Below are 25,917 nucleotides of genomic sequence, written 5' to 3' on the forward strand. Positions count from 1 at the left end.
GCACCAGCCCTAGGAGAGACCCTTAGGCCGGATCCGCGGAGTTTCCTTTTCACCTCGATTTTCGGTCCCTTGCCACCCCCGCGCCAGCCGCACACGCGCGAACCGCTCTCAGAATTTCCGAGGCTCGGGTACCGCGCACGTCGAAGGAGAGGGGAGCGCCCTTCAGCGAAGGGAGAAAAGAGAGAGGAGTGCGCGGCGTAGGTAGGGGGAGGGGGAGAGCGCGGAGGAGAAGGTGGAGGGTTCTTCCGGAGGCTCTGGCTGCGCTCAGCTGTGCTCGCTAGGCTAGGAGGAGATGGATAGGAGAGGGGAGAGGAATTTTCTCCGGTGGAAATTTTAGGGGAGGCGGCACGCACAGCTCGGGGTCTACGTACTTTTATGTACGTATTCGAGGGGGAGAGGGATTGGTTTGTGTCGGTAGAGATTGTTCGAGCCGCCGCCGCCGCCGCTACCACCTCCACCTCGACCACCTCCACTCTCACCTTTGCCTCCACCGCCACCGCCGCGGTCGTGGTCGTGGTCGTCGCCGCCGTTGTCGCTGCTGCGCTGCTGCTGATGGTGGTGGTGCTGGCTGTGCCGCCGCCGATGACGGTGCCGGTGCCGATGGTGGTGGTGCTCTGCCTGAGCGTTTGTGTGGGTGTGGTGGGGGTGGCGCAGGCGTTTTGGTGCACCGACGCATTGATCCCTGGAATTCGTAGGGACGGTGGCTAGGGCCGAGCATGTGTCCACTTTCGATGCGAGAAAGAGAAGGGAAGAGGGGGTTGCTGCTCGTTGGACGGAACGAGAAGAACACGACGACGACGACGAGTACGAGGAGGAGGGGAGAAGGGAGGGGAAGAGAATGGAACAATGAAGGTTGGAGGAAAGGAGCAATCGTTTCACTCGCGTAGCCGATGTCCACACCTGCAGCGTCGTTGATCGCGATGCGTTTCAGGACGACGGAACGTCGGTTGAAATCTTTCGAAGGGGAGGACGAGTTTCGACGCACTGACGAGGGGAGAGAGGAAAGGGATAACTAGGGATGGATGAAACGGGAAGGATTTCGGGAAATCGGAGGTAGAATATATTCTTCGCATATATTCTAGTGAAGGGAAGAAATCGCGCGAGATTCGAGTTTAAAGCAGCGAGCGTGAACGGTTTTAATCGGTGCTCGTGGACGCGGCGCGGCGAATTTCGAGTTTTTCGAGTTAATTGCGAGTGGACCGAGTTGGTCGCCGATCCTTCTCGCTGGAAGAAAAAGGGGAGGAGGTGGAGGGGAGGCAGGCGATGAATGGGCGGGCTGTAAAATTAAACAGAAGTCGGGAAGCGAGCGAGGACCCGGTTTGACCCGGAGGAATCTATCGACATTTGGCGCAACGTCTCCATCTCCTCTTCATCCCCCTTTTCGCGCGCGAAAAATCGGTCGATCGAATCAAGAGAATCGGAGAGGTCTCGAAGCAAAAAGGCTGTGATCTCTCGTTTCATCCCTCGCCTTCCAGAGCGTCGTTCCTCGTCGATTTTACGATCCGTCCGATCGTGAACGCGCATCCAGGGTTTGGTATCGCGTCGACACGGCCAATGCTTTCCGTATAAAATATTCAAGCCCAGGCAGCGTGCAGATATGTACCGATACTGAATAAGTAATAGGAGGCGGGGATGGATCCACGATCGTTTCATAACTCCGTTTCAAACCTGTGATTCATTCGCACGTAACGAGGGTTTCGTACTCGAGAACGTTGCGGCTGAAACGTCGCGGAGATTCGTGCAGGGGAGGGTGAAAATTTCGAAATTGAAAAGAGGTCGGTCGGGAGACAGGTCGAGAGCGGAGGTGGAGTACAGGTAAAGAGGTGCAAGGGATACCGAGTAAACGATCGAGGAGAATCTCTTGGATGGATTCGAGAAACTTTGGTTGGAAACTCTGATTCTGACACGATACCTTATAACACCTTTATACGTTGTTTCTTTCCAATCGATTTTCCCGCAGAAACTCGTAATTCTCGCGATTGGAAATTAATATTCCGATCGTGAATGAAATCTTTGTCTTTGAATCTCCCCCGTTGCATAATGATTCGCCAATTAATTCGATTTAGTTGGACGACGTAGATGGCATTGGTGACCGCGAGAACGAAAAAGAAAAAGAATAAGATTAATAAGAAGAGCGGAAACATCGAGTTATACAACTTTTGCATAATTTTCGATTCAACGCGTCGGTATCCTTTTGTTCGCATCGTAATGGAGCGCATTGATCGAACAAATAACGCGTGCACTCGCGTTCGCGCGCGCCCTCTTTCAAAAATTGAAACACACGCGAAAATTGGGAAATTTGCTGTAAAAATAAAATACATACACACACATATATACATATATCGATACAAAATAACGATTAAAAAAGAGAAAAAGAAACACCCCGCTGCGAATTTTTCTCTTTCCTTTCCCTTTTTTTGATGGACGAGTGAAATTCGACGCGGTTTCGAAAACGCGGGTGTTTCCTCGAAACGAGGGAAAAAGGAAGGATCGAACCGTGGCGCGAAATTTAACGAACGCGGAATTTCACGGGGAAAATTTAAACCGCCTTTTAAATTCGACGCGTCTCGACACGTCCCTACCATTCACGGCTCGTGTCGAGGATGAAAGGGTGGTGGGAAGAGGGAGGGAGGAAATTGGATGAACCCGGTGGTGGCTGGCTCTATATAGGTGTCTCGTTGGCGAGGGTTCGTTAGCACGGCCAGATACATCCCTCGAGCGTGGTGCACACAACCGAGATTTAAAGATAGATTCGAAAGTAGAATCAGGTCATGGTACGTTCCACGCGAGATCTTGCGTCCTCCGTAAATCGCGTCTACGTTAACGAGTCGACCGTGCCGCGCCCGCTTTTAATTGCAAATCATCTCGGAACGAACGGTCAGCGTAGATGAGTCGGAACACGTGGCGCCCCGTCAACAAAAATAAAACGACCACGAAGGAAATAAAGCTTCGCTTCCTTTCGAATTCGCGAGAATAAAATATTTTCTCCAGCGAGATATTCTGGAATTCGTCGATGATTCTGCAATTCGAAATTTTCATCGATTATCTCTCGATTCCGTAAAACTTTATTGCCGAGCCCTTCTTTTCTCCTTTTGTTTATCCCCTCTCGCGCGTCGATCGATCGATAATTCGTATCCGCGCGAGTTGAACTTCCACGCCGGAAAAACGAACGAAGGGAAATTCGCGGTATATTTCCCGTATCGTTTTTAGAATGATCGGGAGGAAGGATAAGGAAGGGGGCGAATAATTGAAAAGGTTAATAAAAATTTGAACTTTACAATTAGATACCGTCAAGAAGTTGATACCGCGCGATGTTATCGAATTGGATAGAAGAGTGATTCCAGGGGAGAGAAATTGGGGCGAGCAAATTTGCGGAAGCATAATGCACAGGGCGCGATTATATATAGAGCATTTTTAACGTTAACCGGGCGGCCAGGGTATGCCGTAAGGGGGTGGACAGGTTGGCTTAGTATTCGTGGCACGTTATATTTAACCGTCTTTTCTCTTTTTTCCTTCTTTTTTGCGAAAATGAAGACACGTGTTTTTTTCTCCCTTTCCTCTCTTTCTTTTCTTTTCTACTCACCCTTCTCGGCCAATCTCGACAATTTTCGAAATTTTCGCTCCGCGTAAACAAGCAACGCGCGACTATTACGATCGTAGAAAGAAACGAGGAGTCTCTCGCATCGCCTGTTCGGGACAAGATCGCGTTCCACCCGGAGATCTAACTATCGAAATGCATTTTCTCGTAAACAAGCTTTAGAAAAGGGTGGGAGAGGAGGATACCGATAGCCCCTTTTCTAGCAAGATGAACGCGTGCAACGCAGATAGAGCGAAACGATCGATCGATCCCTCTCTCAGACTTTTCGCATACATTAACATCGAGTGGTTGGAACGCGAGTAATAAAAGAGGAGAAGGCGCGGGAAGAAGGGGAGAGCGGCTAGCGAGAGAGAGAAGGGGGAGGAAGATTCTGTCCCATCCCGTGTTTATACATCGCGCGTTTTCAAACGCGCGTAATAAAAGTGGAGAAATAGAGAGGAGGAGTGTAGGAAAGAAGATTTCGTCCCCTGAGAATATCTCTAAGGTTCTGTTTATAGATGCATTTTCGAAAGCGCGAGTAATAAATGGGAGGAGAAGAAAAAGAAGAGGAGGAGATAGATCTCCCTGTTCTGTTTATATAGATGCAGTAATAAAAAAAGGAAAGAATGAAAAAGGAGAACCGAGAAGAAGAAGAAGAAGAAGATTTCGCAAGAAGAGGCGCTTGATAATTCGGTAATGATCTTACGTTCAACCCGTGATAACCGGCGCAAATGAGAGAGGTCTCGTAATTAATTCTCGCACACTTATGAATAGAATAAGAGATATAATATACGTAGCACGAGGGAGGGCAGACGGAGGGGAGTTTTAGATGGCCGGGTTTAGAAGACACGTTGCTGAGCTTGCGTAACGCGCTATCTCGAAATCCCATGTTGAAACGATCCCGCGAAGCGGTGAATCAACTCTGTTAATTTGTTAAGCGTAAAACGGATGAAATCGGGTACTCTGTCGGGTATGCCAGACGTGGCCGCGGGCGATCATTTGCCCTCCTTTCGTTCCGTGAGGATCGTGGCCGGATAAATCGGTTTCGAGACAACGATCGTACGAATGCTGGACGAATCGATCGTTCGATTATTACATCTAACACGATACGATGATAATTCGAAGTTTTAACAACAATCTCCAGTTTTATTTTCCAACGATCTTCCTCTCTTTCTCTGACTCTTACATTTTCGCGCGTAGCATAGAGCGATCGAAAGGGACTAATTGCGCGAACGTAAGTCGAAAAGTTGAATTAAGCGCATTTTCTTTGGGAAGGAATATCCTCGAGACTTTTCCAAGAGAGAGAGATATATATATTTTCTCGATATTCCGCCTCTCTCCAAAGGTATAACGTAATTATAAGTCTGTTGGCACTCGGTATTACGCTTGGTAACGACCTACCTTTCCATTATACTTTCCTTTACGCCGCAGTTCTCCTCCGCGTGCTATCTTCGAGAAAGATTAAAAAAAGAATAACAACGGCAATAATATTGATGATAATTCAAAACGCAAATAAACAAAATTTCACTCCGTTGCGAATATAAATAAACCGAGCCGTCCCCGTGAATCGTTGCATTATCAATTTCGGGTTTCTCGTTGATTCGACGGAGGGAGATCGGTCGATCCGTCGAGCTGATTATTTGGAAAACGTGCAACGTAAGGAAAAACGAGGCGGAGAGAGTAATAAGTAAGTGGTCGTATCGATCGCAATTTAAAGACAGGCGTAACTAAGCGGTAAAACGATCCAACATTTTCCAATCGATTTTGTAACAGCCTCTATTTCGGAAATTATTAATTGGATCGAGATGGAGAGGATTCTAAAAATGTAGAAATTTCTCCAGTTCGATCCCTCGATCGAATCTTAAAATTGGTTAAAAATGGAAATCTCGAGATTCCAAATCTGGAAATTTACGTTGAGTTCGATAGTTTCGATCGTTCCGTCAAATCCATTTTACGGATCGCCATTCATCACTTTGAAAATCGTTAATCGAAATGGAATCATACCTCCTAGAGATATATCCAGATTTTCCTTTTCGGCTAAATCGAATTTTACGCTTCGAAAATTATTCTACTTTCTAAATGGAATCGTTCCATAAGAAAATGAACTTAATTCGGACTAAGTTAAATTAATCGATGTAAAAATATATATATATATATATATATACAGCAACTATAGTCAGAGATTTATTTATCCCGAATGGGTAACGAAAACTCGGCTATCGAGGGGACCACGATCAAAGGGTAGCCCCACAACGTCGCAGCTGACGCCCAGGGTGTCTTTTTAAACCTCTTTCAAGGACAAATCGAAAAGTGCAGCACCGAACGTGCCTCCTCTCCAATTCCCTCATCTCCTCTTTTTAACGTCCAAGATGACCACCCGTGGGATCCTTTACCCTGTTCCGTATTCCTCTCCTCCTTAAAAAAAAAAGAATCAATTTTCGATTCGACAAGCGATCGAATCGATTTCGCAATGCCGATTATTTTTTGGGATTATTATTATTGTCGAGATTGGATCGTAGAAAGGAAAAGGAAGAAATAAATACGAATTCTCGATCGCCCATCAAAGGAGAATCGCGAATGCGCATTTTTGTCGCATTTCGGGGATTGCCGGTGACTGAATGGAAATTGAATGATTCGACGCGATGATAGATCTCGAGGAAGCGGGGCCCACGTGGGAAGCGTATGAAAAATTCATTGGGACGGTGGGAGCATTAACGTGGAGCAACGTTGTTTCCTCGAAACTTTGTCGATATCGGCGGCTGGCACCCCTCCCCCCCGAGTGGAGTACCATAATTGAACGGTGGATGATTTTTAGGTGTGGGTGTTAAATAAACAAAGTTTCGTTCGATCCACTTCCAACCGATATTTCGTTCCTCGTGCAACGGAAAGAAAGTGGTGCGTATCATCTGCGACGTAATTCCCTTCTCCTCGTTCAACTTGAAAAATATTCTTGATTTTTCGCCGTTTAAATCTCTTAATGCGTGTCTTAAGAGCATCCTCCGAAACGAGTAGAAGAAGGAGAAGAAGAAGAAGAGGAAAAAATTTTCGTGGATACAAACCTCCGCGTAATTATGGGAAGATGCGAAAAATATGCTTGTTCACGGATTAAATTAAGATTCTTATAATGAGGTGTGTGTGGTCTTGCGAAAGGCAGAAAAGATTGTGAAACGAAGGCTGGGGGGAAGGTTCATTATAGAAAGATGAAATTTAATGCCGGTTACTTATGCATACGACGCGTCGAGACCGTATTATTCGCGCGTTATTATACACGCGTAGGATGCATGCGAGCCGGAAATGTCTCGTAAGGGAAACGCGATCGCGCGATCCATGGCAACTTAATGACGGTTAATATGTAATTCTCCCCTATTGAAATCCGATATAATATTACGAATTCTCGACCCGTTGTTGTTAATAAAATATACGTGTGATTGGATGCATGGGGTTAGGGTGGGGATGCATTTACGTATTCAGTATTGGAGCGAGTAGAACGGATAGCGCGACTCGTGCTATATATAAATTCTGGAATGCAGGATGTTTGATGATAGACGAATTCCGTGTTCGAACGAGGATGGCGGAATAACGACGTGATTTTATTATGCTCGTATACGAAGAGTCGTTGATCGATATATGTAACAAGAAAAATTGCTTCGATCGATATTTGCCCTTGATTCAATCGCGAATAATTTTGAATCGATATTTTGTTCGCAATCTTTCATCGAAACTATGCGATGTTGAGTCCCAGTTTGTCTCGCATTCGACAAGTTGATTGTATATTTTAGGAATTGTTGTACGAACATTGCATAAAGTAACCTTTGATTGTATTTTCAAAAGAATGTTTCGAAATTTCTTCCTCTTGTTGCCGACGCTTTCGATATCGGCATCTGTATCGTTTTGTGGTATCTTGAGTTATATATTAGCACGTATGAACAAGGAGAGCAAATGATATAAAAAGGATAAAGATAGGGTAAAAATATTGAAATTAGCGCCATCTCTGGAGTGCCGCAAATCAAACATAGAGAGGATAGAAATAAGAAAAGAATTGATAATTAGCGCCATCTTTTGAGTTACGATATCTCTATAAAGATATGATTAATTCTAAAAGTATCCGAGAGATGGCGCTGTTCCATAATTCTTATTCTACCTTATCCTTGGAAGTTTTTCTTTTTAGAAGTTTCTTTAACGTCCAAGAGATGGTGTCACAGATCGATTCTTATCCTATCTCTATCCTTTTCCTTATATCTTCTATCCTTCCTTTCTGTGTTTCATTTGCGGCACTCTGAAGATGGCGCTGATTTCAATATTTTTACTTTATTTCTGTCCTTTTTCACTACTTACTTTCTTTGTTTATACTTATTCTCGATGCACGATCACAGACACGATACCACGTGTTAATGTTCATTTTTTTTTTTTTTAAATTATAATGCGTTTCGATCTTTAATGTAAGAGAGTATATAAGAAGATATATATATATATATATATATATATTTGTATCATCTTAAATAATTCAATTAAAAATAATTAAATAATTCAAATTGTGCAATATTAATACCAAAAGAATACGAAAATAATTAATTTTAAGAATATTAAATTTTTTTGATTTTATATCAAATGTAAGATTATATTTAAAACAATATTTTTAATCCTTTATTTTTATGAGATAAAGTTCCATAAAAAATCTTTTATATTACATATTATTTTATATTACATATAATCATTATATTGATTTCATTACTGTCCATTCGTTGAAGTAAGAAACATCAAGTTATGATAAACTTGCTCCATACAATGAGATCAAAAACAGTGAAATGCAAAACTATAAATGATCCGACTATTGAAATGCAAATTCTAGTAAAATCGTAATAATCTGTAATTGTGCATAATATAAATATCAAATTAAATGTTTTACAAAATTCCAAAACATTCTAAAGTACAAAAATAGTATTTTGTCTTGCATTTTTATAATTTTTAACGCATTAAAACTATTGATAGTTTTCTTAATCCCTTAATTCCTTAATCTAAGTCAATAGAATTTTTATAGAAAGAGAAGTCACTCGTTAATCTAGGACTAAAGATCGCAAAGAATCTTCAGGATAAGTTTCCATTATTGCAGTAGCGCCAAAATTAAAGGGTATCGCTATGCCACCATCAAGAACTATACTAGCATCGTAACACTGTGATCTTACTGTTAACTTATTACAAAATTTTCGGGGATGAATACATTTTGATATAGGCCACAGATCATTTACTATCATATCTCTTACAACGTAACATAATTTTGATTCCTCTAAAATATTATATAGAGATATATTATGTACAAACAATTATTTTGTGATAATTCTTTATATTTAAATAAAAAATATTATACTTACCTGCATCAAAATATAAGCTATCGTTAAAAGTAGAACAGATTTTATCAATCTCTTCGTTAGTAAATTGCTTCTCCTTATTTAAAAGAGTCAATATTTCTTGTACTATTTGCGGATTAACGCTATTTATCGATTTATACCATGATGTTGACCCTGTTCCTGTAGTAATACATAAACCAGAGCTTTTCACCAAATGATATTTATTTTCGTCATCGACACTTACAAGCAATGAACTTGTTCTAGCAGAAAGTGTTTCTGCTATAAATACCTATACGTGAAACGAATATTAAATTCTAAATTATTAAAAGATATATGATGCATTTAATTGAAACTTACTTCGTTTAATGCTAACCAAGGCAAACGCCTTATTTTTGGTAAATTACTTGACATTTCGTTTTGTTCTTGCATATAAAGTCTGCAACGATAAAAAATTTTTTTTCAACATATAATATTTTATATTGTAAATTAATTCAAATTTATTACCTTTCTCCACCTGCGATGCGACCTTTTTCGTGTGTATGAAAAGGAACATCCCAAATATTATCTCCCTTTATCGTAGTACGAATTCTTCGTCTCATTATTACGTTATAGTAACCGGCTCTTAGCATTTCGAAAATATCAGATATACTTTCCGTATATTTCATTGGTAACATGAGATATCCTTCGGATTTTTCCGGACATGAATTAATACCAATTATTGGTTTTTTGTTATCAAATATCATATTTGATGCCAATAAAAACGTACCATCGCCACCGATTGGAAGAATTAGATCCGCCCAAGCAAAATTCGAAGGATTTAAATTTTTCCTTAAAAATTAATATTAATATTGTCATTAATAATCATTTTTTTCTTTTTAATAAAAAATCTCTTCGAAAATTATATATACCTATTTATTAGTTTATATTCTATATTCAATTTTTTTAAAACTTCAGTAACTTGTTTTTTTACATTTTCGGTTGCTAAATGACTAATCATCATAGAATCATAATCAGAACCTCTTTCTTTTAATTTCTGTTTAAATTGTTCTTCGTTCAATTTTGGTTCTCGTATTTTTTCAAAATAATATCGCGATAACTTTACTACAATAAGTATTCGTTTTGGTACAAAACTCGATTCATTTCGCAACAATAATCTGAAATTATTATAAACATTGTTCTTATGTGGTTGTAAAAATTGGACAGCTCCTGAAAAAATATAAAATATTAATTAAATCATTAATTAATCTTTTATAAACAAATAAACAAATAAATGAAATAAATTATAATTAGAAATAATAATTTCATTTATCATGTGTTACGCAATATGTCATTTTATTTGTAATATGTATATACTACAAATAATCAATTATTAATTTAATAATAAAAAATTATTTACATAAAGTCGATTTGTTTCTTATATTTTCAATTATTTTATCTATTATCACATGTTTTATTTAAAATATTAAATAGAATATTTTATTTAGTATAATTTTTAAAAAGAATTATTCTATATTCTATAAAATTAATCCATTATATTGCGTAACATTTTTTTAATTTTTATTTTTATTATTGTATTTTTTATATTTTATATTTTTATATATATATATATTATATATTATATTACATATTCAAAGTGTTCATATAGTGATATACACTCTGATATTAGTTTATTAATATATAAAATATACTTTGATTATTCTATTACTTGAAATCATTCAAATTAAAATATATACTAAAGTTATTATTAAAGTTTGTTTTTTGTTTTTATTGGAGCTCATTGACATTACGATCACGGATGTAATTAAACATTATGTAAAATTCACTTACTGACAGATCTTCGAAAATGATTGAGAGTCGTCATCGCATGCTTAAAAAAATGTGTATGTCAAATTCGTGCAAATAATATTACAAAAAGTGGTATGTTAAGAACATTAAAATGTTCCTAACCTCTCTACCGGTACGAACAGTAGATACTATATAATCAAGTGCAATGTTTGCGTTCACTCTATGACCATAGAAATAAATCTCGAATGTAAAACTAGTATGGCGACCGCGGAAAATATGAATGCGAGTATAATTTTTGTTTCCATTGATAAAGTAATAATTTCTTGATAATTAATTAAACTAAAAATGGGTAAAAATATAAAATAATATTGTAAATTATAATAAGAAAAGTGATTCTATGTTTCTTTGTTTGTGAATGAAAAAATATGAATCATTTCAATAATTTTTGTTCTCAAAATTCAGTAATTGAAATAATTTAGAAAGAAAAAATTTCACTGTACAGATACACGCTTCGCTTACACTTTATTAATTCATTTGCAATACATTAATTAAGTCTGTTTAAATAGCATCAAGGCTACCTAACGTATGCCTTCGTTTATACTATAGACAATCATCTAACTTAAACACACACTCTTTTTTGTCTTTCGATAATCTTTCGTACACTCTCATTCTCTCGCTCTTCCGTTCTTTCTTCGTATTCTCTTTCTCATTTGCGCTGTTTCTCATTTCTCTTTAATCTGTTCCATTATCGATATCATTTATCGTTATTGTTATTACCATTGTCATTATCATTATACCATATAATATATCATAAGATCGACGTTAAAAACTAAAATTCGTATAAAAAGCGTCGTTATTCATACTAACAATGTAACTGTACTATTTAAATAATAATTGAATCTTAAAAAATTATTTGTTCTTGTTGTTGGTGGTAGTGTGTTTGAATGTATGAGATGTTTAATGCATCGAGTATAATACGAGGATGCAAGGCGTGCATAAAGTGACACATGTATTTATGTATACATTTATGTCGATTTATATTCTAAGAACTTCGGTAAGATCGCGAAATGCCCCGACATTGCGCTCACGTATCAAATTATATAATATATCATATCTTTTTATATCATTTATCATTATGAGAAATAACGATAGTTTTAAAAAATAAAAAGCATATGTTGATGATTTATAGAAATATAAAATTAACAAAAAAAAACTATAAATTTTTTCATATGTAATCGTAATATTTGCAAATGAAGAAGTTATAATAAAGAAACGCGCGATTTACTCGTTACGATCTTACCGCTATCAATCGTTCTTAGATTATATCAGGATGTTAATACATCCATTTTGCGTATCCAATTGCATCTCGCATATTTTTTTTTAATCATCTTTCACATTGTAATCGTTTTCACACGGCATTTTATAATCTAGCTAATACTTTTACATACTACGAATGTTTAGCACATATCACTACGGCCGAACCAACTCTCTCTCTCTTTCTCTCTCTCTCTTTCTTACGTACACTCTCTCTCTTTCTCTCTCTCTTCTTTAACCTTCGTTATTACATAACTATCCGCTATTACGAGCAATAATGTACATCAATTACATAAAAAACAAGATATCATTGTGTTAATCGTCTCAACGTCACGCGATGGTCACATTTGCGAAGGTACCGCGGTTTATTAATTAATCCAAAACTTACTACCGACACCATCATTCATACGTAGTAGGTTCTTACAACGCCCTGACGCACGATATTCGTTTCGAAACGTGTTTGGGTTGTTGTTCATCATCCCGGGTACATTGCATGTGAGATATTACATTATTATAATCCTATCGAAAAATCGAATATATCGCTTAAAAAACTGACGTATTATTACGAACAATTAAACGAGATCCTACTTGGAACTCGACGCGGATAAAATTCAACGACGCTTACATTTCATAGTATATGATGCTACGCATCATATAGAATAAAACTGTTTTAATTTGAAAAAAAAAAAAAAGAAAAAAAAAGAAAAAAAAGAAAGAAAAAAAACAAAAAAACGATCGTTCATTGCTTGTTTTAAAATTCAATTTTCATTCTTTCTTTGTTAAAAGTAATGTGCCATTCAACGTATACAATTATTCGTTCATTAAAATAAATAGAACTTTAATATATATTGCTTTTAAATATCATATTTTAATATGATATTTGAATTCGAATGATATTAGTTAAGTAATTGCAGCATTGATTTAGGATATGTTAAATTGATTTTTTAAAACATAATTATTAAAAAACAAAAACTGTTCATATTTAACTTTACATACATTTTCAAATATGTATTTTATTTATTTAAAGTTTAATTTTCTTCTTTGCAAATTATTTAAAGTTTCTTGTAATGTGCATAAAGATTCACATTTCTGTTGTCAAAATTCACATTAAGTTATTAAGTTATTATATTTAATCATTCAATCAATAACTCATGTGCGAATCAAAAAATATTTATAATAAAAAACAAATCAATAAAAATTAGAGACAAAATCCGTGGAATGGCATAAATTATGTCCTTAATTGGAAGATTGACTTCGTCGTCATGTTGCATATCTTACTCTACAGCAAATGTTACCCTTATCGTGCTGATGTTTTCGTGGGCAGAGGTGTTATGTGTGTTTGCATGTTTCATGTGATGTGACTATCTATATAGTATACATATACACTATATTCATATTTATACATATATATTTATATTTATTTATATATACCTCTTCTTTTCACATTCATTACTTTGCAAAATATTTCTTTTGCCGGCACTAAGCCTGTATAATACAATCGCAAATTACATCTTGTTCGCTTAGGCAAAATTTACTTGTTTTACTTGGTAAGTACAGTGACCATCTGCATTGCATTTCATTTCTACTCGAGGAGGAGGTCAGGCTTGGAGGCTTCGATAAAGTATCCCACATATGGATATTTTAGTCGCGTCGATTTTAAAAAGCTCCAAATCACAAAACGTAATTGTATACGTAAAATCTCTGTTACGGCTTCTGGCCTCGATAAAGCTTCTCTTATTTATCCTACTTACAATCCTTATGAGGTTCGTTAAACGCAACTTGAGTTTTGTTCGGCAGAAGCGTCTCGACGAATATAGAATATTCTTGTAACATCGCGTTTTTTAAGTTCATCGTTGATGCTACAGAGAGAAGTACGGGCCGTTAAAAACGTTCGCCACCATTGGATTATTTTCGAGCATTAAAGTATATGTATGGTTAGAATGCGAGAAGCGCCCACGCGAGCGTCGATTACGGGCGAATAACGAATAAAAGATCAGAGACGAATGGAACACGCACGTAACGCGACGCGCACGAAGATGTACCCGCATTCATGGAGTTTTATTATTATTTTTTTCTCTATTAGAATTAAAGTTGTTCAATCGACCGCTAGAACGAGGCCGACAGAGCACAGAGAAAACAGGTCTCGCGATTAATCTCTTCGATGATATTCCTAATGATACTCTCGAGGGTTTTATCCTCTAGTAGTAGAAGTGGGCAAAACTGTTGCAGGTGTTGCGAGAGCGAACCGAGCCTCAGCTATGCGTTTGCGGGTGTGGAGGTGGTGCGCCAGTAATCTCGGTCCAACGCATTTCGAAGAAACTGCGCATCCCATGTCCGGCCTTCCCCACGGGACTGTCGTCCTCGTTGAATACCTCGCAGTTGATGAACATCTGTCTGACATCGGCGCAAAACTCATCGCGAGACTTGTACCTGTATCGAGAAGCACTCTTTGGAACATGTTCGCAATTTTCCAATTTTTTCGGATTGAAGCTGACGATCAAGTTAGAGCTTTTTTCTAGAGATCTTAGATGAACTTTTTTTTTTTTATGTTTAGGGAAAGAGGCATTTCTAAATAGAGAGTACGTTCAATTAACTAGTAGTCGTTGGTACGCGTGTAACTTACACGGAATCCTGCAATTTCTTCTTAATAGTACTGAGATCCATGGGTGTTTTAATAATTTTCTTGTAGGTAGGAAACTGTTTGGTGTTCACCGGCAAGAGGAACGGCCAGGCCTCGTCCTGTTGCTCCAACTGTTCGAGTAGCACCTTACAAGGAGCCAACTCTCGTTGTTGTTTCTTCGTGAGCGTCCTATTGTTTCCCTCCTTCCGTGGTGAGGCAGTTGGGGTTGCTGGTTCCGATGAACTGACGTCCTCTACGTGTGTGTTCGATGCCGTTGACGGCGTTGGACTGCGACGCAAAACAATAGAAATTATTTGCACGATTATCTTTCTCGTTTGCAGGAGGTTTTTCCGTCTTAAAAGCTTCTGGACGAATGCATTAAGATTCGAGCGTGTATTTTCTGCTTGAGACGGGTACGTTGTTCTCGATGGAACATTTCGTCTTTCTGACTCTTTGTCTTTCGTTCTATTTGGTCTCGCTTTTTTCTCTCTCGTCGTTTTTGCCCTTTTATGGTTTATATTATTAATATTATTATTATTACCAGTATTAATATTATTATTACCATTATTATTATTGTTGTTGTTGTTATTATTATTATAATTATTATTATTATTATTACTATTATTAGTATTATTATTTTATACATTTTCATAGAACCTGAAGACAGCTCTACCGTTACGACGAATTTTTTAAGAAAATACCCAACCCGTTAGTCGATGATCGTAACACACTGTACGAAGTACAGGGTGTCCCCCGACGAGAAGAGATATGACACGATAGTATTATTCATAGAGATATAGAATATCACTTAAATCAAGAAAAACCTAGCTATCGATAATTTTTAATATGTGAAGAATATTAGCTACATATAATCTATCGCGGAACACCCTGTATGAAGTAAATATTTTCTTACAACATAATTTTCGACGAGTATGTACGATATGGGTCGAAGATGTAAGTCGAGTATAATCGCATGAGAGTGATGTGTATGCATTTATGTTCATTCGTTTTAAAACAGTTTCTTTTTGTTTCCTATTCGATCGGAAATTGGTTGTTCGTTTGCGTTCGCTGAATTATATTATAATTGAGTCATAGTTTCGTAGTTATTTTCCCTATTGTATATTTTATGTCAAACATTGTTAAATCAGCGTGTTGACAGTGTTTGTTTTTTTTTAACGTAATCACCTAGCTGGTGGATGATCAGAACTTTCACTTTCTCTGGTGCCTCCCCCTTTGGTATGACTCCTTCGACTACTATTTCTCTTCTTTGGTTGTTTACTGTGGCAATTAGAACAATACCATTTTCCCCTTGGCATCTAAAAATATGAGATAAATAAATTAAATAAATGAGAATAACACGTTTATTTGAAAAAATACATTCACATGTAAATGTATATGTATATATGTAAATGTATACTTGATAAAAAGAATCACTTACTTTTGGCATAACAGGATTGTGGCAGTCAGTGTGATAAGCCCTTGGACAGAGTTCACATAATACTAAGTTTTTACCAACTCTCTTTCCACATACCAAACAATTTCGCTCCCCTGTTGCTTTATTCATGCATTCGTGACAATACCTGAAATATATTCATAATTGTAATTGTTTAATTACAAATGAATTTATCATCATTATTTGAATATTTAAAACACAATTTCTTACCAGTCACCATCAGGAATGTTTTCCATTTTTGGACGGAAACAATAAGTATGATAGCCGCGGTCACAACCATCACACAGTAATAATTTGTCTTCGTTATCTCCGCTATGACAAAATTGACAATTCTGTAACAAGAAAAAAAACTTTCCAACTTAAAATGATAAAACGTATATCTTGAAGATATTAATTTCAGTTTCAGCATTTATTAATTAAGCATTTAAAATTAAACCCATCAATGCAATAAATGTTAATCAACGAAAAATACATATAATAAATAAGAAGATAAACTTTAACATTCAGAAATATATAATTAAAAAAATTAGCGCAAAGCAATTTTAGTTTCTTTGTATCATGCATTTTGATTATTATATAATTTAATGTATAACTAAATTTAGATATATAAATGGTGGATTGGAATAACTGAAAATTTGTATAAAGTAAAGCTAAAATAATAAAATATTTTAAAAATATGCATATAATTATATAATTATAACTAAATATAGAAACTATTCTACAAAAGGAATCATATGAAGCATTAAAGGAAAAAATTAGTAAACGATAAGCGGCATATTTTTTTGCATGCTACCGTTACGTTAGACTCTAACCACCATTTAGCACATCAATAAATTATTTTCCTTTTAAATTATAGCAATTTTTTCAAAATGCATTGTAAGTTTTATATTAAAATAATTAATTCTCCAATTCTTTTATTTTTCATTAATTCACAACTATGACTGCCGCATTATTCGCACTTAAAAATATTTATGAATTCGTTTAAACTTCCTTACAATATTACATTTGAATATGTTACGGAAAGTACCACGATAAGAGCATTTCGTTTGACCAAACATTTACCAATCATTTTTGAAAGCGATATGCTCTCTATGGTTCATTGTGCAAGGAAGGATAGAAGAATCACGCAGGAAGTAAGAAGAGGGTACTTTGGTTAGTAAGTTAGTGCGAATACCCACAGAGGCCTGAGAAGTAGTCAATAGCTGATTGTATTGAGTGGTAGCTTTGAGTGAGACGCAGCGGTTTCGTAGCTTGACGCAGACCGAGTTTCTAGCTGGTGTTAGACTCACAGCCTTCATGATGCTCTTGTCCCAAGCGATGCTAGCCTCCAACATATAAAGTGCCATGGCCAGCTGAGCGGATGTATGTGCTCGAGCTGTTGCCTCTCGCCAGTTGTTTAGCCCTCTTGGAGTTGTTTCTTCTTGAGGTACTGGAGTCTGATTGCTCTGATCCGAATTATTCGAATTCGCATTTGCAGCAGCTGCTTGTTCTGCCTTTAAAGCCGCCAAGTTTGGATCTCCCGTGCTATAATTTCAAATAAATGAATGCAATGATTCTCAATTGAAATTTGCGATATTTAAATCCTAGATAAATATCTTACCAAACACCTAACGGTGGTTTCAAATATCTCCTTTCTATAGCGGCCTCTAGAGACAATAACCTTTGCCGTGCTTGTTCAACTGCACTGATCTTTTCCATTTCGTTTAGTTTTTCAATTTCTTCAGCCTCCTCGGTTCCTGCCCGTGGAGGCAGTTTCCAGCCTTTGACCTGCATGCTGGCATTTGCGACTTTATCTTCTAGGGCCTCAACTTGTTCCAATAATTGCGCATCCACGCGTAGCGCAACTTGTTCGCTCCAAACTGCCGGATTGTCTGGTTTTGGAATTGGCGTATCAGGTTCATCAGGTGTCGCTTGAAGTTCTGTAGCAGTAAGATTGCCAGGATCTACATTGATCTTGCCTGTAACAGCTAAGAAAGATTCCATAGTTGCCCATGTTGTACGTTTTAGTTCTTTTTCGCGAACACCGCGAGAATGAAGATGTTCCAGCAATTCTTGAAACGTATCAACATCCGTTATTCTCCACCAGCCATATCTTAAGTCTAAAACAAACAATATAATACATTAGTATAACTTTAGATAATTTAAGAAATTAGTTATCACATATTACTTACCATTTGGTACTGGTTTAGCTTCTCCAGGAGGTGGTAAACCATGAACTTTTAAATATTCAAGTTGCGCTGCTTCGTCTTGAGTCAAAATTAAAGGAGCAGGACTATCACATCTATCGTAATTTGGACTAGCCGGTGGAGGAAATACTGGTATTCTCAGTTCAGTTGGTTCGGCTATTCCAAATATTTGTTTGGTACTTGGTCCTGGAGTATCACAAGTTTCCCGAGGTAAAATTGAGAACCAATTCGATTCGTTACTATTATCTGAAATTATTAAAGTAAATAACATTAATACAAATATTTTTGAAGAGTTTTTAATGAATAATAGATTGAGGAAATCTTACTAGAAATAAAAGTGCCATTCAATTCCTTCCCATTATGAAGGTTATTCACATGATTGAATTTATCACCGTTTGGAATTGTTTCAACAATTTTATCTTCCATCATCTTCACTGCTGGTTTCATATCTTCATCCGTTTCGTCATTTTCTTTTTTTGTTTCTTCTTTGACATCCACATCCATACTAACTACTTCTGTTTCTTGTTTAATCTCTTCAGATGTAACATTGGTCTTTGCATCAGTCATTGAATTATCCAAATCATTCTTTTTCTCTTCCTTAACATTCGTTAAATTTTCACAGTTTTGCATAGGTTCTTTCTTACAATTAATATCTTCAATTTCAGATTTTGTTTTCTCTATTAAAGATTTCGTATCTTCTTGATCATTTGAATTGAATTTCTTTTCCTTCTTTACATCATTAGGAGCTTCATTCTCCCGATTTTCGACTTTGGTGTCTTCTTGTTTTGTTTCTCTTTTCTCCTCCATCGATACATCTTTGTACTTTTCGTCTAATTCAGCCTGCAACTCAAGGATTTCAGGTTCTGCGCTTTCCATGGCCTCGACGAAAATGCCACCTGCGCATGCTAATTCCCAATATCTTCTCCAATACCTATCTTGGCCAAATATATGGGCTCGTAGTTGTTTTGAAGAGCTATTCAATTTTTGCAATTGTTCTTCTGATTGTTTTAATAATTTGTCCAACTTTTTACCGAGCTCTTCACCAGAGAGATTTTTGTCTTCTTCCTAAATTATATACGTATAAATGCATACAATAAAGTCTTTATTTTATAATAGATCAATCAATATATTTTAAATTATATAATTTACCTCCTCAGGTTGAGTTCCTTCACTCTCATTTTCGGACATGTCTTCAACTTCATCTTCATGATGAATCTCATCAGGAGTGGGTGTCGTACCTACTGCCGTTGACGACGTGTTACCCTCCTCATCGCCCTCTTTTTTCTCAATCGTAATTGTGTCTCCAGTTTTATTAACTATCACACCCACTGCTTCCATTCGTACTTTTCGACTATGTAATTGTCTCAATCTATGTAAATATTCAAATAAAATTATTAATTTCACTTTAAACGTTCATAACCTTAAATCATGAATAAAAATACCTACTTTCTTATCTTTGTATCCAAAACGAATCTTTCTTTTCTTAACTGAGCTACTGTTTCCAAGCTTCCTTCGATCTGTCTGATCACAGCCTTGTTCTGCAATAGCTCGTTACAGAGAAACGCGAGCATTTGTGCCTTGTGCGTCGGATTCAAAGCTAGGAATGGTTTGTCTCTCAGCCTTTCGGACATCCTCCATGTTTCGTTGTTATGTAAATGCTCGTAAAATTGAGCATTTTTGCCCGAACAGGTAGAAGCGTAATCACCACCATTTTGATGATGATCGGCAAATTTCTTATCGCGTTCCCGTTCTAGACATACTCCTGTCAGAGCCTTCACTTCTCCTGTCGCGTTCGCGTATAAGTAGATTCGTAACACCTCACTGATGTTGGCATGCGTTATATCAGCTTGTCGGAGGCTTTGGCCAAGGCCTGTCGTGTGTCTCGCTGGTTGAGGGATTCCTGGATCCTCGATCGCACATACTAACAAATGTGTCATCACGGACAGAAGCTCTTCCTCCGCTTCCTCATCATTGAGCAACGCCAATTGAAGGCTTTTTAGACTTGGGAGCGATTCCATATCTAAAAATAAAGATTAATATTTGAAATACATGAAATAATGATTATTTTAAAGTATTTTATTCGATTATTAAAGAATCACTTACCAAAGCCTAAAGTCTCGCCGAAATTATGCAGAAATTCAAACACCATTACAATGTCTGCAAACGCTTGGCCGGATAATTTCAGACCAGGTATTCGTTTTAGTTCTGGCAGTGATCTATGATCTGAAACCAGAGAATTCAGTACATGTAGCAGAATTTACAAATCATGAACAAAAGCCTCGCAAAGACATACCAGTTAGTTCCATGTCCTCAACAGGCTTTCTGATTTGTTCGATCAGTTCCATCTCCATCTTCCTCTGTTCGGCGCGTTTTTCTTTCGTTGCTATTCTTTCAGCTCTCGCCTCCAATCGTTTTTTCTCTCTTTCCTCCATTTTTCGGCGGTTTTCTAACGCTCGAACCAATGCCATGTGCTGCCTCCTTCGTTCTCTTTCCTAAATTATTTAACGAGAAATCATTGAACCGAGAAAAAAAGATACATAGAGAATGAACATTCCATGCAAAGAATTTCTCGTAAAATATTTTTGTTAAAAGCACAACTGTGGCACACACGGGCTGCAACAAATTCTACGTTTTCAAGGTGTTTCAAAAGAAGTTACATTTGATAGTAGACTTTTGTTCAAAAACACCGTGCAAAACTATTCTTTTACCCAACCTGTTTCAACTTTGGTAAGTTGGAAGATAAATTTTTTCAAATGATCAATGCGTTTTGACTTTCATGCATTTTATCATTTCTTTCTTTCTTTTTTAATAAAATAGATATAAATTTTTCATTATGATCGTTTATTACATGAAATACAAGCATCTGAATATTCTATCGGTATGATCGAAGCGAATGGACATGTTATCACCGAAGAACTGGTTAGTGAACGTGAATATTACAAAAAGCATTAGTATAGCTCGCGTGGCAAAATATATTGTTTCGAACGCGATTTTATTCGTCGATGGCTTGTAGATGAATCTAAAATTCTCGATAAGGAATTGACAAAGTGCAGATTAGTTAGTTTTAGCTAGTGATTCACAACTATATATGGTAACTTTAAACTCGTCAAGTCGATCTACCTTCTCATTATCGATCGTTCGTTATTTATTCACATATTCCTAATAAAAAAAAATTGAAATATTTAATTATGAAAATTTCAAATTAAAAATACTCTTCTTAAAATTGTAAAAGTTAAATTTTCGAATATATTATACGAATTAGATTAAATTTAATTTAAAAAATAAAATATTATTTAAAATATATCGATTTTAAAATTTAATCCATCGATCATCAAAAACGAAGAATCGATAAAAATTCTTTCATTTTTTTTTTCTTTTTATTGGTGTAAACAATGACGAGTTTAAAATTTGTGTAAATTCGACTCGTTCCATTTTAGTAAAGTCGTTTTAATTAAACTAAATTAGGTATGAGACATACCAGCTCGACGGTGTAGAGCATCTCGCGCTGCTTGGTGAGCTCCTGCATGTACATCTGCGGCACAAAACACATCCACAGTCCACCAGTGCTCAAACTACCTTATACGGTCAGAACAATTCGTTTTCTTTCTCGCGCACGCATTTATCAATCATCGTTATAAAAAAGTGAATTTTTTCAAATCGAAAAACATTGAATTCGCCAATCAGCTTCAAACTGTTTTTATAATATCCTTTTTAAAATTACATAAAAAAAGATTGGAACTGTGTCTTTCACAATGATTAATTCAAACATCGTTGTAAAACATCGTTGGTCAACATTGATTAACGACAAATTTCATATCTTACGTTTTTTGAAAGAAGTATAAATTTTGGAAATTTATTCAAATTTATTCTAATAGATAGATTGTTCAATCCATATTGTTGCTACATCAAGACCAAACTCACACCCGTGTCTCAAACGAAACTCAAAGCAATCTTATATCGCGACGTTCGAGGAACCAAAGAGACGAAATTACAGTTTACAAAAAACTAAAAAAGCAAATACGTATAACAGAACTCTGATATGTGTCTTTATATGATTTATAATAAAAAAGCATCGATAATTGTGGATCTCCTCACCATCATACAGCTTTATTTTTTGACAAATGATGCGATTTTTATTTAAAAATAAAAAAAAAAGGATATAATAACGTTCAAAAGAATAGCAGATTATATGTGCATATTTCAAAAATAAAAAAGAAAAAAAAGTAGTAAAATAAATAAAAAATAGTAAAAATTTAAATATGTATATATTAAGATGAAAAAGGAGATATATATAATATATTAAAATTTGATATTTAATCGCGTAGAAGATTAGTAAATGGAAATACGAATGAATATAAGCGATATGTAGATAAAAAATGTGTGTACACGAAACGGAAGCTCATATATTTCTACAAGAGAAATAAAGGAACACACACACTCGCACACCGTCTATTCTACAGCAATGACACGATTCAAGAAAACGATCCAAAAAAGAGAGAGAGAGAGAGAGAGAGAGAGAGGAAAAAATAAAGAAAAATTCGTTTTAAACTCACCTGTTCTTTCAGCATAACTGCCTGCTGCCGCTTCAGCTCGCGTTCCTGAGAAATCACAGAGAATGCTCGTGGTCATTTTTCTCTCGTTCGTTAAATATTGTTCTTCTAAAAAGCAACTAATGAAGTTGAAGAGGCGTATGTATTTTTCACATGGAACAGAGTGAGAAAAGAAAAAAAAAAAAAAAAAGAAAAAAGAAAAAAAGAAGAAAAATTAAACAAATAAAATTCGACGAAGGAGAAAACTCCAGGACAAAAACGTAAAAAAAGACGAAACATGCGATTCTCGTACGAGTTGATTAAATACGAACGACAAATTAAATTCCACTTTCAAAAGAAATTTCTTTAAATCCTTTTAGAATGTTTGAAGAATCAGTTTTTTAAAGCAGACTTTTAATACGAGAGGCGTATGTAAAAAGAAAAATAAAAAAGTTATAAATTTATAATTGAATCTACGATAAAAAGAGAAAAGAAAAAGAAGAATCGAATAAACGAATTGGAAGTTAATTTATCGGTAAATAACATTGTTACCTGGAATAACGTGAATAAAGTTAGGAAATTTCCAGGCTGAATTTTTATTTTTGAAAAACAAGTGATAGAGAATGAAGGAAAATGTGAAGTACGGAATAGTAGAGAGAAACCAGGCTAACGTGTAACAACGATTTTAGGATTACCTGTTGCTTTCGTTGTTGTTCTTCCAGTCGTATCTTCTCCACCTCTTCCTGCCGTTTTTTCCGAGCCTGCGCACATGCCATATACACACGTCACTCTCATCCGTCATTATTTTCGAAGGGTCAAACTTACAGAATTTCTCTTTTATTTTTCTTTATTTTCTTTCGATTTGAGCGCGATACCAGGGAATTTTGTCGTCGTGATTTTACCGATCGTATTATTGTCCATCTTCCTTATCGACTTAAAACGATAACGCGGCAAAAAGTTTAACGTTTAAATTCACAGATGACGATTTGCGGCTATCGATTTCTACCAACGCGTTACTAATTACGAAGGATTTATTGGATTGAAAAAAAAAAAAAAAAAAAAGAAAAAAATTAAAAAGAAGGTTATGTCATATACATAGATCTTATATCTCGTTTCTGGAATGTTTCGTCTCCCGATCGTTTCTCTTTTTTTTTCTCTCTCTTTTAATACCGTGTGCAAGCGCGTGGACCTCTGTGAAATTCCTTTCTCATTTCTGAACCGTTCTTTCGAGGATTTCTAATTTTATGTATACAGTTTCTTCGTGCTACTTGTGATCCAAACGCTACTGTGTAATGAAGCAGACGCGACTACGTAGCAGAGTCAGTGACAGGAAGATTAAGCATCTAATCTAGCGTATCTACGTAGTTCTAATTTGTATAATCGAGGCTTGATATCATGTTATTTCATAAAATTTCATTATAATTCTAATTAAAACATTATTCTTACAAATCTCGAATCTTTTTGATCGTTTTTTCATTTCTTCAACACGTTCAGGATGATAATAAAATCATAATAAATCCAGTTATTCAATTTCGCATATACATGGTACTTCAGTTGTAATGGACGATATTTTTTTTTCTTTTTTTACTTATCCCCGTATCCCATCATCCTAAACGTATTAAAAAAATCCAGCAATTCGATGGATCCCTTCTTGTGTACAAATCAACAAACGTGAAAAATCGACAAAACACACGCCTATGAATCGGAACCGAAACCGAACCCAGATAGTCGATGCACATAATTGAATCGATAACTCGATTTCAAACCGAGATTCGAATCGGAAACAGCGACGAGAACAAGTGAGAAAGAGAGAATATACACAAAACGTAGCGTCAACGGGTCCGCAGACGGATCCGTGATGGAAATCCCCTTCACCTGATTTACCCCAAAAAAAAACGAATACAAAGGGGGCGGGGGAAAAGAAATATTTAAAGAGTTCGAAAAATGTACGCATGCTATTTCGTGGAAAAGCAAAAATATCTGGTGAAATTTGGAGGGAAAGAATAAGAAAAATCGTGAGAATAAGGTAACAAATAACGTCGAGATATGAAAGAGAACTGGAGAGGGGAGAGAGAAAGAGAGAGAGAGAAAGAAGAAAGAATTGCAACAAGAATTGTAGAGAAGTGAAACAAACCAACGTGTTCCGTATTCGTGGAGAATCGACGTGACTTCACGGAACGGAACAAGGAGAAGTGAATATGGTGCTTTGTTCGAACGAAACCAAAAGCTTCTCAATCAGAACTACCAAAGAGAGAAAAATATATAGGCAACATATGAAATATATTATGTGATATATATAAAAAAAAACTATGTGTATATATATATATATATGTATATATAATATATAGGTAATAAATATATGTATATATAAATATATGTATAATTATAAACCACCACCATAATTTGTACAAGAAAATAGACGAGAGACAAAGTAATAGAAATTTGAAGATTGTTAAAAAAAAAAAAAAGTAAGTAGTAAAAAATTTTTCGGAGCGATCAGAAGAAAGAACGTGAAGAATTGTGAAAGAAATGAAGAGAAAAAGAGAAATAGGAAGAGAGCGAAGCATGCAGGAGCCAAGCAAATATACTCGCCTATTTATGCATATTATGTGATGTAATAATAATAAAACTGGTAATGGTGTAATATTAATGGTATCGCATTAAGCTGGTAATGATGGGAAAAAAAAAAAAAAAAAAAGGAATAAAATGTGTTTTTATCGATTAAAACGTGTTGTATAGCCTGTTTAAATTACAGAGAGAAGGAGAAAGTGTTTTAACAGCTGTGACAATGGTCGGTATTAAATATATGATAATTCGTGATAATAATTGTAATCAGAATATAATGGCAACGATAATAATAATACGAGCGATAATTATAAACAGAGCGTATGATTAATCGAATTGATAATATTACATGTTCCACGCGACAGCCTTTTCTAGGCCTTTTAAACATAGAAAGGGGTAAACAACAGATTTAAAAAAAAGAAAAAAAAAGGAAAAATTGAGAAAGAACGAAATTATTGAAAAAAAAGGAGAGAGAGAGAGAGAGACAGAGAGAGACAGAGAAAGAGAGAGAGAGAGAAAGCTTAATTTGCACGAGCAGTTATA

At 36.0% G+C, this 25,917-nt stretch overlaps 2 protein-coding genes across 57 annotated transcripts in view; both read right to left on the reverse strand.

Moving 5' to 3' along the window:
- LOC108002013 (NAD kinase 2, mitochondrial) overlaps positions 1-11,046 on the reverse strand; it is a 99,315-nt gene extending 88,269 nt beyond the window's left edge. The window contains exons 1-7 of one of the 7 annotated variants that reach the window (XM_017063371.3): positions 10,750-11,046; positions 9,831-10,128; positions 9,689-9,750; positions 9,427-9,604; positions 9,280-9,358; positions 8,947-9,211; positions 8,424-8,861 (exon numbers count right to left, since the gene is read on the reverse strand). In XM_017063371.3, coding sequence (XP_016918860.1) covers positions 8,632-8,861; positions 8,947-9,211; positions 9,280-9,358; positions 9,427-9,604; positions 9,689-9,750; positions 9,831-10,128; positions 10,750-10,783 — 1,146 coding nt within the window. In that variant the 5' untranslated portion in view covers positions 10,784-11,046 and the 3' untranslated portion in view covers positions 8,424-8,631. Of the gene's footprint in view, positions 1-4; positions 164-8,423; positions 8,862-8,946; positions 9,212-9,279; positions 9,359-9,426; positions 9,751-9,830; positions 10,129-10,546; positions 10,579-10,749 lie in introns of those variants that run through there. The other 6 variants (XM_062086924.1, XM_017063368.3, XM_062086919.1 and 3 more) reach the window with 6 other exon arrangements.
- Positions 11,047-11,196: 150 nt separating this feature from the next.
- LOC108002081 (bromodomain adjacent to zinc finger domain protein 2B) overlaps positions 11,197-25,917 on the reverse strand; it is a 136,191-nt gene continuing 121,470 nt past the window's right edge. For 28 of the 50 annotated variants that reach the window (XM_062086785.1, XM_062086759.1, XM_062086768.1 and 25 more), the window contains 16 exons: positions 23,505-23,570; positions 22,834-22,878; positions 21,759-21,812; positions 20,574-20,772; positions 20,384-20,503; positions 19,727-20,300; positions 19,430-19,649; positions 18,607-19,345; positions 18,266-18,526; positions 17,695-18,193; positions 17,273-17,618; positions 16,305-16,426; positions 16,080-16,221; positions 15,827-15,957; positions 14,645-14,929; positions 11,197-14,451 (listed from right to left, as the gene is read on the reverse strand). In XM_062086785.1, coding sequence (XP_061942769.1) covers positions 14,274-14,451; positions 14,645-14,929; positions 15,827-15,957; positions 16,080-16,221; positions 16,305-16,426; positions 17,273-17,618; positions 17,695-18,193; positions 18,266-18,526; positions 18,607-19,345; positions 19,430-19,649; positions 19,727-20,300; positions 20,384-20,503; positions 20,574-20,772; positions 21,759-21,812; positions 22,834-22,878; positions 23,505-23,570 — 3,981 coding nt within the window. In that variant the 3' untranslated portion in view covers positions 11,197-14,273. The remainder of the gene's footprint in view (positions 14,452-14,644; positions 14,930-15,826; positions 15,958-16,079; positions 16,222-16,304; positions 16,427-17,272; positions 17,619-17,694; positions 18,194-18,265; positions 18,527-18,606; positions 19,346-19,429; positions 19,650-19,726; positions 20,301-20,383; positions 20,504-20,573; positions 20,773-21,758; positions 21,813-22,833; positions 22,879-23,504; positions 23,571-25,917) is intronic. The other 22 variants (XM_062086905.1, XM_062086902.1, XM_062086903.1 and 19 more) reach the window with 7 other exon arrangements.

Source organism: Apis cerana, linkage group LG1 (genome assembly GCF_029169275.1).
Source record: "Apis cerana isolate GH-2021 linkage group LG1, AcerK_1.0, whole genome shotgun sequence".
NCBI lineage: Eukaryota > Metazoa > Arthropoda > Insecta > Hymenoptera > Apidae > Apis > Apis cerana.